Below are 16,633 nucleotides of genomic sequence, written 5' to 3' on the forward strand. Positions count from 1 at the left end.
CCGGCTCTACCACTTCCTTCCTCTGTGCCTTTGTGAGAATGACTTAACCTCTTTAAAGCTTACCTCTCTCATCAGAAAAAGGGGATGTCACAGACCTTTGTAGGAATAAATCAAACACTGTATGTAAACCTAGCATGGGGCCTGGCACAGAGTTAATATTCTTTGGAGCAGGTGTTAGAAAACTATGCTTTATAAATAAAGTTTTATTGGAATGAAGACATGCCCATCCATTTACATATTGTCTATGGCTGCTTTTGCACAATAAGGGCAGATGTGAATAGGTGCAGCAGACAGCGCATGCCTTGCAAAGTCAACATTTTTTACTGTCTATCCCTTTACAAAGAAAGTGTGCCAATTCCTGCTGTAGAATGCGGGTCATGTTCAGTGTGGTATCCACCAGGACTAGAACTCTAGAGCACAGAGTAGGTGCTCATGCAGGGGCTTTTGAACTGTATGACGTGAGACAAATATATTATCTTCTTCTTCAAGTCGTCATTAGTGGCAGTTTTCTTCATTTTGCACTTGAACATATTCCTAAACAATAGTGTAAGGAAGGAGTGAAACCATAAAGATTAACCCTGATAAAAACTTGAAAGAAGTCAGCCCTGCAGGTACCTAGGCTTATAAATCCCAGCAAAAGAGAAGCACCTGTGGTTTAGCAGAAACAACAATGAACTTGGAGAAGAACAGTTAGAATCTTAGCTCTAACATTAGCTAATTGGTAGGTCCAAATATGGAGCAATTCTCAGAATCTTAGCACCCTCGATTATTAAGTGCAAAAACACCGCTGCTGACTTCTGCTTCAGAAAGGCAGCTCCAGCTGGAGTGGAACAGGACAAGACCAGAGTCGGGAAAGCTGCTGGGAGCTTAAAGGACTTCAGGCAGGCACTTATCAAGGTTATTAGAAATAATGAGATGGCAAATTTTCAGGTGTTTTGAAAATCATTATTTTCACATAAAATAAGCCTGTTGAAATAATGTTCCATAGAACCTGCTACACTGTAATTGTTTCCTGGACTCTCTCACCAGGCTGAGCACTCCTAATGAATGGAAACCATTACTACTCCTTGCTGTCTGTCGCTTCATCATCTCATGTTTCACAGGAAGCGTGATCCCGACACAGTGTAGGCACAAAGTAATTGTTGGATGAATAAATGAACATGGCATTAGATCAGGCAGATGTGTGGTCATACGCCACACCAGAAAAAGGACTGGGAGTCACGGAAGCTCAGATTTAATGTGCAAACTAGAAAATGACGGAGTGTCTGGAGGTGAGAATGAGTCAAGAAAACACAACTTGCCCTCCTTTTTAGGTGCGTGACACATCCACTCATTCACCATCTTCTCTGGGCAAAGTTCCACTGACTCCCCTCCTGCCCGCTCCTTCCTTGAAATGCGCTCTCCCCCAGCTCTGTGCCCATACCTCCTTGGAGGGCTCTTTCCTTCCATGTATTCCACCTTTGGCCCCTTCTCTTGACACTGTGTGTTCTCATCCAGTTTGAGAGCTTCGACTGGCATTTACAATAATTCACAGAATTCTTGAATCCAAATTTCCACTCAGATCTCTTTCCTGGGTCCAGGAAATATCCCTCCTGGTCTTCTTGCTCACTAGACATCTCCACTGATGCCCCCAACTCCCCACGTCGGCAATGGGAGTCATCATCTATACCCCTGGACACGCGCCCTATTGCCCGCCAAGATGGCAAAGCTGGAAAACCAAGCCACTCCTAGCCCGCTCTCCATCCCAAGTCCAACCATCAATCACACGCCTCCAGAATCTCAGACTCCATCCACCTCCCTCCAACCGCCCAACCCTCCCTTAGTTCTGGCCAGCATGGTCTCCCGCCCCAATCACTCCCAGCATCTGACTCCCGTCTTATCCTATTCCAACCCACCTACAGTTGCCTTTCTAGACCAGAACCCAGATCGTATCACATGCTCTTCAAAATGCATTAACAGCTTCCCAGACACGTTAGCTGGTACAGAACCGTGCTGTCCAACACAGCAACCCCTAGCTATGTGTGACAAATGAGCAATTGAAACACAGCGTGGTCTGACCAGAGAGGTGCTGAAGTGTCAAATACACACCAGATTTGAAGACTGAGGATGACAACAAAGACTATAGTCATTTAGATTGAGTGTTCAAATGATAATGTTTCAGGATATAGAAGGTTAAATAAAATATATTTTAAAGTTCATTTCGCCTGGATGTTTTGTTTTTTAACGTTTCGCGAAGCTGGGACTATAGGCGTGTGCCACCATGCCTGGCTAAGTTTTGTACCTTTTGTAGAGATGGGGTCTCACTATGTTGCTCCAGCTGGTCTTGAACTCTTGGCCTCAAACGATCAGCCTCCTAAAGTGTTGGGATTACAGGCATGAGCCACCACACCTGGCCTTCAAAATTTTTTTTAACATAACTGCTAGGAAAGTTAAAATTATATCTGAGCCTCATATTATATTTCTACAGGATGGCAATGGTGCATGGCAATGGTGCAGAAAGCCCCTCACCACTGGCTCCCTGCCAGCCTGGCACCATTCTAACCTCTTACCGCCTTCACCCCTGCCCTCCCTCCCCCAGCTCTGGGCTTGCCTGCAGTTCCTGAATAGCCCACTTGCTTTCTGGTTTTGGTACACAGGGTACTCCCTCTCCCCAGAACATTCTATCAGGTCAACTTCTGCTGGTCTCCCAAGACTCAGGTTTGCAATACCTAGGAAATATTTTCTGAGCACGAATGTCATTTGTTGTCCCCAATGCCCAAGAGCCCCTGGCACCCATCACGTGTCCCACATTGGCCTCTGACTCAAGCCTGACTCCCCACTTGGATTAAAAATTCCCCACATTTTACTTATCATCAGATCTATAATGCAGGAACTAGCAGAAGTTCCAGGTACTTGGTCTGTACAGAATCAAAGAATACAAATATAGCCAATGAACTCAGAGCCTAAAAAGGTGACTAATAAAAAGTAGACATAGCCTTAAAGCACCATCAACCAAAAGAGATAAAAGTACCAGGAAGCTATGCTCTAAACTTTGGGTTAAAGTAAGTTAAAAAGAATACTCTGACATTTTTAGCAACTTTAAAATGGTTGGAACCATTGATTGGGCCACTCTGTGCCTTTGGACCTGAACTACTGAAACATTTGGCCACGAGCGCAAACACAAACATACTACTAAGTTCACTGTAGCAACATTTATAATGGTAAAAAAATGGAACAAAAGCAAAGTATTCCATCAACAACAGAGGCTGTAAATTATACATATCCCTTCAGCAGAATAACACATGTAGCTGTGAAAAAGAAGGAAACAGACACTGGGCACAGAAAAGGAAAGATTTCCCTTGCGGGGGAGGGAAAGTACACAACACTGCAGATTGTTTCCTCACGGTTGTGTATTTCAAAGTGATGCGCTTGTGTATCTGTTTACACAGACTCTCATCAGAAATACACCCGAGGATGTCTAGTCACAAGGTAACGGTGGTTGGGAGGGTGATGGGGCTTGTCTTCACTGCATACTCTCTTTGAATTTGCTAATCATACACATGAATTACTTTTATCATAAAAATATTAATGAGGGCTTTCTGGGTGTTTTTCCCTCTATTTCTGTATGGCCAAGGAAAAGTACCACTTATCTCCCCCAACCCCCCAACCACATGGACAGACAGTAAAACAGCAACATTAATTCGATGTCGCCTACCGTGATCTTCTTGTGGTCAGGAAACTCAAGGCCAAAATAGTCGCCTTCCACAAGATTGAGGTGGTTGCAAACTGCATCCAGCAGCACCTTCCCGGGAGCTCTTTGCTGTGAACAGAAACAGCAGGGGTTACACCCTCTGAGACACGCAGGATGGACACAAGCCACAGCTCCTCTCCGCAGGACACCTCTGGGGTCCCCAGCGTGCGTGTGGGTCCTTCACAACTTGGCATGACCCGCCTCCTCCACGCCCTGAACACCGGCCCCACCCACACCTCTGCTGTCCCCACGCTCAGATGCAAATCTCTGCGGTTTTCTCCCCACCCCAACCCCAGGCACGACTCCCCCTCCTTCTGCAATTAATAGACTATTTTTGAGTTCATAAAAAATTAAGCAAACAGCAGACTTCCCATATACCTTTCTTGGCACATACTGGGTACTCTATTATTAATAACATCCTTAGCAGTGCAGTAACATTTGTTACTATTGTTGAGCTGATATTGTAACATTTGTTACAATTGTTAGGCTGATATTGATACACTATCCTCACTGAAACCCCATCGGTTACATTAGGCTTCACTCACGTGCTGTAAAGTTCTACGGGTGTTGACAAATGGACAGTGACATGTCTCTACCATGACAGTATCACACAGAAGAGTTTCACTGTAGCAATCTAGTTTTACCCTAAAAATCCTCTGTGCTCCACCAATTCGTCCCTCCCTCCCTCCTGACCCTTGGTAACCACTGATGTCCATACTGTCTCTACAGTCTGCCTTTTCCAGAATGTCCCATAGATGGAATCATACAGTGTGCAGCCCGTTCAGACTGGCTTCTTTCACTCAATGTGCATTTAAGGCTCCTCCATGTCTTTTCAGGGCTTGAAAGCTCATTTCTTGTTATTGCTGAACAATATTCCAATGTCTGGATGTGCCATAGTTTATCTATACATTAACCTGCTGAAGGACACCCTGGCTGCTTCCAAGTTTTGGCAATTATGAATAAAGCTGCTATAAATACTTGTGAGCAGGTTGTGTGTAGACGTAAGTTTTTAACTCAGGACTCTACCCTTTATGTGGCAGTTAAATCTTGTCCCTATGCCTGTCTCCTCCACAAACATGACAGCATTGATGGCTTTCTTCTCCAGGTTCTTGTAGCACTTTGCCCAGACTCTCATCGAGACTATACCCATACTGAAGGCCACATTCTATTCATCCCTGTATCTACCATGCCTGAAGACCAACTGATTTTGTTGAAATGAATGAATGAACACACATCAATAAAAGTTACCCATGTAACTGTTATATGCAGTTTACTATCTGCTGAGTCTGTGTCCATAATTAATTTCAGGCCACCTATTTATCTTTATATTCCTATTGCCTAACAAAGCACCTGGCACTCAATCAATGTCTGCTGAAATCCATACCATTCATGTATTTTTCTCTTTCTTTTTTTTAATTTAGAGACAGGGTCTCAGTCTGTCACTCCAGGCTGAAGTGCAGTAGCCTGATCACAGTTTTCTCCAGCCTTGATCTCCTGGGCTCAAGCGGTCCTTCTGCTTCAGTCTCCCAAGCAACTGGGACTATAGGCACGTGCCACCACGCCTAGCTAATTTTTCTTTCTTTCTTTCTTTTTTTTTTTAATAGACACAAGGTTTCACTATGTTGCTCAGGCTGCTCTCAAACTGCTGGCCTCAAGTGATTCTCCCGCCTCAGCCTCCCAAAGTGCTAGAATTACAGGCATGCACCCAGCTACCATTCGTGTATTTTCTATATATCAAATCTATAGGGAAAGGAAATATATATATAAGAACTCAGTTTCTATGCTAAGGAGTTTAGAATCATATGCCTCACTTTCTCTTCATTGCTCAGTAGACTCCTAATGACCCACTAGTAAAATGGGTCAACAAAGTTCCACCACATGGATCAAACTCTGGAAGAAGACTGTTTCCAAGACATGGCTGAAAGGACAGCATTGCTGATAGACTATCTAGCGGAGGGGAAAAAAGGAGAAAACTCAGCACATAATTGCCCCTTTAAAGAGAACAATCACAGCACACAAAGCACACACATCCTCCTTGATTAACCATCTGTGGGTGAACATCCCCCAGCAGGGTGAAGTAGGGAACAATGAGCTGCTCCACACCAGTCCCTGGTCCTGGGTTCAAGTTCTCACACCAGCTGCCAAAGTGCTGCTTGGTTAATTTACATGACTTATCCTGGGCCCTCCTCCCCCTCCGGTAAAATCTCTAGACATGGATAAGAATGTTATAAAAATGGGCCAGGGGATAAGAACTTGTGGAAGAATTCCCACACTGTTAAGATTTTTTTTTTTTTTTTAGGGAAGACCATATTCCAGTTTCACAATCTTCTTTCTCACAACTCTCGATACTTCCTACTTCTGACCAAAATGAACCACTCATTATCCGCCCCGCCGGCAAGCACTCACATTCCCCAAAGAATTCCTGGAACTGAGAGAATTTGATAAACTTCATCTAGATTTACGGAGTCTGAGAAATGAAACGTAACAATGCAACACTGGAAATCTAAACAAGTTTTAAAACAAGCAGTATACAATGGATGTCTTTATGCACACGGTGTTACACTAAGCACTTTATAAGAAGGGGAAGGAGAGTTAACATCTGGGTCGTTTACAGAGTCAGAGAGGTTTCTGTGAACATGTTGAGCACATCCTGGTAATAATACAAGGCTGTGACGAGTTCTGGAATCTGCAGTCTCACCTCGGCGTTTCAAATACTGCCTGGGCTCCGTCAGAGACAACTGCAGCAAACGACTGATTAACTCCCTGCACAATGATGGGTTTGCAATAAATGCCCGGGATCTAGCTAATAAATGAGGAACCTAGTCTCACTCCTTTAAAATTTCCTTATAATTTATTTTTCTATACAAATGTTTATAAAAAATGACTTCTCTATGGTACCAAAATTTTTTATAGGGGGACATCAACATAGAGTTTGAATGATAGCTTTATAGCTCCTAAAATTCATCTATAAAATAGATGCCTATAAAGCATTATACGGATTCCCCTGTGAAGGCTGGCTACATTCAGGGATGTAGGAAACTCGGCATACAGCATCACTGGAATCTACGAGGGCTTGAATGCACCCACCACATGACAATTTCATGGGTAAATGGCACCATAATGGGCTCCGTGGACTCAGCGTGAATGCCCCAATGTATACACCAGGCAGCTAGAGCCTAAAACATTTCCAGATATAATGACACCAAGAAATGTTCAGGAATTCCATTTCCCTTGCTTTTTAGGAATTGGTATAGAATGATTTTGCTGTGTCAGGGCTACACTCTGCTTCAGAGGAAGCACCTCAGAGAAGAGAGGTAGGAGATGCGTTTGTTCCTCATTCTTTACGAAAATTATTATCCCTTTTCTTCCTATGGCAGATTTGCTCCATCAGCCTGCAGTATTTCCCTGTACTTGTTGCCAGTGAGTTTTTGAACTTCATTCTGAAAGTAACACTGTTGCAGATCACAACCCAGAATTTTTCTTTTTTTCCTTTTTTTGAGACAGAGTCTTGCTCTGTTGCCCAGGCTATCGTGCCCTGGTGTCAGCCTAGCTCACAGGAACCTCAAACTCCTGGGCTCAAGGGATCCTCCTGCCTCAGCCTCCTGAGTAGCTGGGACTACAGGTACGTGCCACCATGCCTGGCTAGTATTTTTTATTTGTAGTAGAGATGGGGGTCTCGCTCATGCTCAGGCTGGTCTTGAACACCTGACCTCATGCCATCTTCCTCCATTGGCCTCCCAGATTGACAGGATTACAGGCATGAGCCACCATGCCCATCCTTACATCCCAGAAAGTAAAATGGTGCAGCTACTATGGAAAACAGTATGGTAGTTCCTCAAAAAATGAAAAATAGACTCATCGTATGATCTAGCAATTCCACTTCTGGGTATAGACCCAAAAGAACTGAAAGCAGGGTCTTGAAGAGATACCTACACACCCACGTGCACTGCACCACTAGTCACAGTAGACAAAAGCTGGAAGCAACCCAGGTGTCCATCAAAAGATGAATGGGTAAACAAAACGCAGTGTATATGCATACGAGGGAATATTACTCAGCCTTAAAGAGGAAGGTAATTCGGGCACATGATCCATCATGGATGAACCTTAAAGATATTGTGCTAAGTGAAGTAAGCCAGTCATGAAAGGACAAATACTGCATGATTCCACTTAAATGAGGTACCCAGAATAGGTAAATCCACAGAGACAGAAGGTAGAATGGGGGTTGTCAGGGCCTGGGGCAGGGAGAATGGGGTGTTAGTGATTAATAGGTACAGAGTTTCAGTTCCGCAAGATAAAGAGTTCTGGAGATGGAGGGTGGTGATGGTTACATAACAATGTGAATGTACTTAATGCTACTGAATGGCACAACTAAAAATGGTTAAAATGGTGAAAATCTGTTATGTATATTTTACTATAAAAAAGTGCAGAAGAAAAGAGGGGGAAAGTAACTGAGGAATGGGGCTGACATCTATTAACAGCTGAGGGTTACTCACAATGCAATCTGTAACACTACTTTTAAGAGCAAGAAGATATACCTGGTTGATCCTGCCAGTAAAAAAAAAAAAAAAAAGAGCAAGAAGATAAAGAACCCATTTTCCTTACATTAGATCTTAGAAAAATACTGGGGGGTAGGACCTTATCACACGGAGGGAAGGAGTGAATATCCATGTGTTTGCACTAAATATTTGCTAATGTTTCTCAGCACAAAGAGTTCTTTCATATGTCTGGCAAAAAAAAAATGGGTAACATGAACATCTTTGGAAATAACCACAAATTATGCATTTGGGGCAGGCTTTGCCCTGGAAGATGATAATACGATTCAAAAGCTATCATACAAATCTACTAGCCCTTTATTGCTTTAAGAAAGAAAATCCAAAGCTGTAAACAAGTCAATAAAGTCAGAGTCGGGGGGGAAGGTGGCAACAGCACAGATTAAGCGGGCAGAACATGGAGAGGAGACCTGGAGGAAAACTCATCAGTGAAAGTATTTTCTCAAAGACTACCTTATTGTAACACACACACAGACACACACACACACGGCTGCACGAACTATCACACATAAGGAAGGAAAACCAAGTTATCTAGGCATCATTTCAAACCCCTTATATGTTAGTAATGGTTTAATATGAAAAGGATCTGATGAAAAATGAACGTTTTTTTTCAAATGTTCCCAAGTGATTGTGTTCGGGGCAGGGGCCAGCTCTCTAAGGCTCCCATCGGATCTAAGAAACTCAGTCCAGCTGACCCCATACACTACCAGTCTTGATGATAATCTTCTAGAAGTATACTCCTTACAAGGGGCCAAACAGTAACTATAATGTTTTATTAATATTTTGGAGAACCAACCAGTGAAACTACGTAATCAAATTTTTGCCACTTTCTTCTTATTGGTTACTTTTAATTATGCTCTAAAAGGCAGCTGAATTTTAATCTAGTGCACAAACAAGTTGGCTGACTACAAACTGTGTGTCCCTACTGCCTTCTCCGTTCTGAATTGGCTTTTCATTGGATCTTATAAAATAAAACTTAGGAGAAGGTTTACATTCTTGGGGAATGTCTGGCAAGTAACACTGAATACTAAACAGTCTGCACATTCACATAGGGCTTCAAGCTATTAATAACTGCGAATCAAAGTTGCTTTAGTTCATTGTGCCTTTAAAATATCTCTATGCCTTCAGGTTATTTCTATAACAAAGTTTTGTGTGGGAGTATTTTTTTTCCTCTTCTGAAAGAATAAAGACACAATTCTTTCTGTAGGTTGGGTATATTCTCTTTCTCCCTACTTCCTCAAAGAGGCTAAATACATGAATCCCCTATGTCATAAAGCTGAAGTTATGCCTTTCGGAAATTATCTCCTAGACCAAAATCTATAAAGATAATTATCTATAAGATAATATCTGACCAAGTTTACAAGATTTGCATCTGCTGAGGTTTCAGAGAGCCATTTCTGGAAGCATTTTATTTTTTTCTGTTTTGGGATTAACGTAACCATGACAACCAGGGTATGCTCTCATCCAGCAGAAGAGAATGGCTTCTCTCAAAGGCCTTGGGTCTTTTTTCCTACCATCAATCAATACCTATTCGAATATTGTTCAAAGTCCAATAGCCCACTAACCCTCAACCCATCTGGTCATAGGGCATTACAATGTCACAGGTTTTCTTACACCCCTTCGGCAATTTTTGACCAGCAGGGTAGAAGTATTAATAACCATGACGGCTTGAGGAGTCTGGGGTACGTTTATCAAGTGAGTAGCCACGTGTGGGTACTATACTAGATACTGAGAGAATGGAAATCAAGATGAAAATGTCTTTCTTTGAGTTGGTGATGTATGCAAATAACCAGCTAAACTGGAATACCTGGTAAGTGGTATGCCAAAGGTACTAACAAAAAGTCGTGGAAGGTCAGAGAACACAGCAACTGGCTACTCTCTCTGCTTGTGCAGTACTTTGGGAGAGGAGTGCCTAGGATGGTTTAAAAGTAGCCCATGTGAATGGGTCTTGAAGGATGAGTAGGAATTTGCCAGGTAAATATGATGCATTAGTTTTGCCTGGGCCGACATTACAAACCACCACACGCTGGGTGGCTTAAACCACAGAAATTTATTTTTTCACAGTTGTGCAGGGTGGGAAGTCTACAACCAAGGTGCTGGCTGATTTGGTTCCTGGGCGAGGGGAACACCCCATGCCGACGCAGGCAGAGACTGGAGGGCTGGCTGCAGCTGCAGGCCCAGGAGTGCCGGCCACCACCACAGCTGGAAGGGGCAAGGCAGGATGCCACCCAGAATCCCAGAGAGCATGGCCCTGATGGCACCTTGATCTCTGGCTTCTTTCCTCCAGAATGGTGAGGGAACGTATTTCTGTTGTTGGAAGCCACCCAGTTTGGGGTATGTGTCACGGCAGCCCTAGGAGACGAATGCAGCCTCCTCGGACTGCCCCGTTACTCACTCCTTAGCTGCAGGGAGGCAGAAACAGTGCAGCCGTGTTCAGCACTGTCCCGTTTGAATAAAGACATTACAACCAAGTAACAGCCCTATAGTGGATCGGGAGTAACAAAAATTCCGGCATTCAAAATTTCTCTTAACTCCATAATCAAATATGCTCAGCAAATAGCAGACTCATGATGGGAGGTAATTTATTTTTCTTGCTGCTAAAAGGTACTCCTGTTTTTACTGTTGTCGCTCTAGATGTGACCAGTCAGTAATCCACAGCTGAAGCTCCTTCTGCAAACTATTATCTCTTTTGAGACCCCTACAGCCTGGTAAGGCAGGAGGAGCCAGATCCCGGGCCCAGAAGTCACCCAAAGTCCCAGCTGTCCGCCCTGGACATCCCCTACCCGGGCCTGGCCTTGCCTAGCTCCCAGCTCAAAGAGAAAGACCGTCAATAGAGCAGAAGTTCCAGGAGAGTACAACTGGGGAAATTCCGCAGGAACCCACCCATCCGTTCCTAAGCGTATTTTTCCTAGAGAGCTTAGCACAAGGCCACTGCCAGAGTGGGCCCAATATAAACTAGGCCACTGCCAGAGTGGGCCCAATATAAACCTGTGGCCAAACGTGGCAGACTGAGCACAGGCAGTTTATCTCAACCGTACCCAGGAGCCCCACTGCAACAGGGAAAGCATGGAAAGGCCTAAATTCATAGAAAACAGAGGAAATCAAAGAGAAGACAGCAGGTGACAGATTTCCCCAAAATTTTGGAAGACGACCAAAGAAAGATGAAACCTGATTACAGAGGAGAGGGGGCAGAGGCCGCAGGAGGAGGCAGCCGCCTCCCGCAGAACGCCCCACGAGGTCAGAAAGGGCAGGAGGCGCCAGGTAACTTCGGAGGGTGCCGGGTCTAGTCAGAAAACTCTCAGAAACGCTGTAATTTGTATCCACACATAGCTTAGCATTTATAACCTTAAAAAAAAAACACAAGAAAGGTATAAAAAGGAAAACTGGAATAGCAAGAAAAGGCTCTTAGAAATAAAAAAATATATACTGGAGAAATAAAAATTTCACTAGGAGAGTTTAAAGATGAGAACTTCCCTAGAGACTAGACCAAAAGTAAAGACATGGAAAAGGGGAGCAGATGTGAGACTTTTAGAGCCTCTTTTCAAGAGTTTCGACGTCTCAGTAACCTGACTTCTGGACACGGGTGCGAGCAGAAAGGAAAGACTGAAGAGGGCCAGGCAGGGCCTGTCTCACAGAATCAATGAGGAAAGCTCATCTTGAGGCAAAAATACTGGGAAATTTTAAAGACATAAAGAAAAGCAGGCCGGGTGCGGTGGCTCACGCCTGTAATCCTAGCTCTCTGGGAGGCCGAGGCGGGCAGATTGCTTGAGGTCAGGAGTTCGAAACCAGCCTGAGCAAGAGTGAGACCCCCGTCTCTAATATAAATAGAAAGAAATTAATTGGCCAACTAATATATATAGAAAAAATTAGCCGGGCATGGTGGTGCATGCCTGTAGTCCCAGCTACTTGGGAGGCTGAGGCAGAAGGATTGCTTGAGCCCAGGAGTTTGAGGTTGCTGTGAGCTAGGCTGACGCCACGGCACTCACTCTAGCCTAGGCAACAAAGTGAGACTCTCAAAAAAAAAAAAAAAAAAAAAGAAAAGAAAAGAAAAGCAAAGGGTAAAAAACTCAGAATGGCGCAGAACTTCACGAAAGTACATTAGAATCCAGAACGGGGGGTACTACCTTTTCCACTGTATGGGACACCAGGTGTAAATAAACACACTCAGGGGCCAGATGCAACTTGTCCTGGGGCTTTGCACTATGGAAATGTGACCAACACACCTGTGCCTTGTCTGTGCTGTACCTGCAGGGACATTCCTGGCTGGGGGACAACAGAGTGCCCAAGGTCACACTCACTGGAGGAAAACTACTCTTTGTGCCTCAGTTACTCTTCTGTAAAATGAGCAGAAAGGTTGAAACAATTCATAGGGCTGTTGTGAGGAGTAAAGGGCTCAGTATACAGCAAGCCCTTAGAATGGTACTCGGCAAGCTCTATTCTAGTGGGTATTAGCTGCTATGAGGAGGAGGAGGAGGAAGAAGAAGAAGAAATTGACTCAAAAGCTGAACAGCAGACCGGATGGTATCCTGGTCAGGAAACTGTGACCACCATTGACAAGAACTAAAACTTTAATCCCAATCTCTGGGGAGCCGGAACAAGGCTTTCATTCTGGGTGACTGTAGCTAAATGTTTAGGCCTGCCCGTTGGTTCTGCCCACAAACGCCCTGATTCTTCTTCCTTGCTGTGGCTCCAGGGGCAGCCACACTGCCTGAGGACACACTGTCTCCTTGTTCCCTTCGGCACTAAGCCCCAGCGTTCAGAACACTCATTAAACGCACTTCAGATTAGATTTCAGAGTCCCCGACTCCAGCCCATGAAGAGAATAGGCCCTTTCAGCTGCCTCACCGTAATTTAGTGATGTTGTAACCACAGCGTCACTAGCACAGAACTGCCTCCTTCCTTCATTCCGAGGCTTTGCAAAGACAAGGCTGTGTGTAGGTGTGGGGATTTCTACCGCTTTCTTGCGAGCCTGTTATAAAGCGAGCATGGCAGAAAACCCGTTTCTGGGAGAATTCGGCTAGTCACAGCGTTGGGTTTGTCTGCGTCTCACCTTGCACAATTCATTACCTTTTGATCCCTTTTAGAATTAGACGAATAAAAAAATTCTAAAATGTATTGAAATAAAAAAAAAATCATGCTTGACATCTTGAAACTTTAAATATCTTTTAGGCAGAGAATAAAACAGCATACAAAGAATGAACAAGGCAAGTATAACTATGAAGCCGAATGCTTCCCTAACTGCTCACGGAAAGCATGACACCACTTCCAGCAAGAGAAAAAAGCCTGCCTTTCTCCTCAGGCCTGTGTGGTTTGGCACTTTTATCCTTGGGCTCAGTGGTCTGATGAAGCCACGGACACGCATTCAGCCCACTGAACCTGGGTTTTCTTAAAAAGCAGCCCCTGATATCTGAAAAGTGGCCTTACTAATAAACTTACCTAACAGAGGAAAGTAAGAAAAATAACCTCACGGCACAACTGCGCTTTGTTTTGTTTAATTGAACACCTATGGCCTAACTCGTTATCTCTGAGAGTTATTTCTCAGTCTTGAAGAGCCCCAAGCGGACAGTAGGGGTGCGATCTCCCCACTCAGCTCTCTGTCTCTGTTCCTGCCAAAAACCAGACTCTAAGGGCTCACATAAGCCAGCCTCACAGAGGAAAGAGAAAAATAACATCTGCAACAGCTTCACTGCCATTTCTTATAAGTCTACTAAAGCAGAGGGGGAAAAAGCCATCTTTAACCTTTAAAACTCCAAACAACTTTCCCGAAGCTGCCCAGCATTTTCTACACCTTCATTCGTGTGGCATGGCCTGTCCCTCCCTCCTTCCCTCCCTCTCTCTCTCAGAAAAATAAACAATCTTTTACTTCTGTATATCCTACACTCTGTGTGAGAAATCTTTCTCCACCCGTGCACGAATTTCACACCCTTTCAATATCATACACTTGGCCTCCAAAATGACTGTTCCAAAGGAAGACCGAAAGTAGAAATTTTGTTGAAGTTAGTGTCACGTTTAAACAGAAAGGTGAAGACTTTGTAAAGCAAAGCCACCAAATGACACCTGTGCTTCCCGGTTCTAATCTTTCTCGATGTGCAAGCAAAGTTCTCCAACCTTGTCTCTGAAACACAGCTTTCTCCCAAGAACCCACCTCTAAGAATACTGGATGAAAGAAAAATTATTCTGCTTAAAGACACTTTCTAGAGAAAACATTTTAAAACTTTTTTTCAGTTAGTCAAGAGGGAGAACTGAAATGTTTTCTCAATCCGTAGAAGGGCGGTTTTTAAAAAAATTTTGTGCACAAAACACTTTTCAATTAAAAATACGTAAATCAGACTGAAATATGAAAATAGCCTTCAGATTCTTTAAGAATTCTCAGCTCTGGGCCAGGTGTGGTGGCTCACACCTGTAATCTTAGCACTCTAGGAGGCAGAAGCACGCAGATCGCTCAAGGTCAGGAGTTTGAGACCAGCTCTGAGCAAGAGCAAGACCCCCATCTCTACTATAAATAGAAAGAAATTAATTGGCCAACTAAAAATATATAGAAAAAAAAATTAGCCAGGCATGGTGGCGCATGCCTATAGTCCCAGCTACTCGGGAGGCTGAGGCAGCAGGATTGCTTGAGCCCAGGAGTTTGAGGTTGCTGTGAGCTAGTCTGATGCTACGGCACTCTAGCCCAGGCAAAAAGTGAGACTATGTCTCAAAAAAAAACAACAACAACAACAAAAAAACCACGCAAACAAAAGAATTCTCAGCTCTGGGGTCTCCAGAAAACCTTCCAAACAAATACATTTTACTTTTCATTCTTTTTTAATGTACTTTTCAGGTTTAATATTCTGTTAACCATGGAAGTGAGTGGAGGTGGGAGTGGGTTCCAGCTAGAGGTGTGTGTTTTTGCAAAGAGGTCAGAGTTCTAACCAGATACTTCATACTTATTCTCCTCTCAATGCCTGGAGAGCTCGGATTAATACAAGTACACAGATTCTAGGACTAGGGAAAAGAAACTGACAAATAAGTATATAACAAAAATACAAAAAACATATCTAATAGAGACAGAAAGTAGAGTGGTGGTTGCCCCAGGCTGGGGGTATGGGGAACGGGGAGTCCGAGTTTAATGGGTTCAGGGTTTCAGTTTGGGAAGATGAAAAGAGTTCTGGAGATGGATGTGGTCCATAGTTGAACAACAATGTGGATATACTTGACCCCACTGAACTATACACTTAAAAATGGTTTATATGGCAAATTTATGTTATGTATGTTTTACCACAAAAAGATGGAAAAAATCATATCCAAAAATATTGACAATCTACTAAAAGGATTGGTAAATGCAGTGGTGGGTAGAAAAAGTCAAGCACTATAAAAAGTGTTTTTATTACAAAGATGAAGGGAAACCTAAATGTTATGCCATTTTCAACAGACGAAGCTACTACAACTAGGTATAAAAATATTCATGATTACACTTGTGAGCAGCACAGAATGCGGGAAGACAGAGTTCAACAGTCATCAGGTCACAACTTTGAAGGCTTGCTTGCTACTTAACAGCTACATAGGCCAGGGAAGTCACAAGGCCTGCTGGGGCACTTGTTTTCCCATCTGAACAATGGAATAATGATACTCTGTAAAGGAGTGTTTGTGAGAATTAAGCGAGGGAAATACACAAAGTGCCAAGCAGGGATACCACTATAGAGCAGGTACTCAATAACTCAGTTAATCACTATGCTTCAGCGCTAGTCAAAACATTTTCCATGTTACTTCCAAGTTTTGGTAGCTATGAAAACTCCAGCTTGAGTATTTTTCAACCTCGCTACACTTTAACCACTGTAAAATAAAGCTTATACTTTCCCGAACATTCCACTCCATTTAATTAGAGGCTGGGGGATGAGATAATGGAGATAAAAGGAAGGAGGGAGGGGAAAAAAAGGGAGTTTGTGTGAGCTACAAAGTAGGAAACCACTGAGAAGCAAAAAATAAATGGTATCTGTTCACCATTCCCACCAGCAACTTGCTCAAGTAAGACAAAATATAAGCATATAGATTCTCAACTTAGGAAAAAGAAACTTACAAATAAGTATATAATAAAATGCTAACAGTCTACTAGAAGGACTGAAAGAGTCTCAATTAATAAACACATTTTTTAAAAATGTGAGCATCAGACAACAAGCTCCTTAGGTATTAATAAACTGCAGTTCTGAAAACAAGACAGTTCTGCTTTGCTTACAACACAGATGCTGTAAGTTCTTACAAATGCAATAGAAAGGAATGCTGATCGATGGCCAGGGTTTAATTAAGGTGCTAATTCGGCATAGTATAGCAGTGATTCCAAAAAAACCATGGAAATGTGGTTCGCCTGGAAACTTCC

General features: G+C 43.3%; 1 protein-coding gene across 5 annotated transcripts in view; it reads right to left on the reverse strand.

Annotated features, from left to right (window-relative positions):
* Positions 1–16,633, reverse strand: part of FARP1 (FERM, ARH/RhoGEF and pleckstrin domain protein 1) — a 277,566-nt gene that overhangs the window by 95,101 nt on the left and 165,832 nt on the right. For all 5 annotated transcript variants that reach the window (XM_076009332.1, XM_012756986.2, XM_012756988.3 and 2 more), the window contains exon 3: positions 3,695–3,799. In XM_076009332.1, coding sequence (XP_075865447.1) covers positions 3,695–3,799 — 105 coding nt within the window. The remainder of the gene's footprint in view (positions 1–3,694; positions 3,800–16,633) is intronic.

The sequence above is a fragment of the Microcebus murinus genome, chromosome 13 (genome assembly GCF_040939455.1).
Source record: "Microcebus murinus isolate Inina chromosome 13, M.murinus_Inina_mat1.0, whole genome shotgun sequence".
In the NCBI taxonomy this organism is placed as follows: domain Eukaryota; kingdom Metazoa; phylum Chordata; class Mammalia; order Primates; family Cheirogaleidae; genus Microcebus; species Microcebus murinus.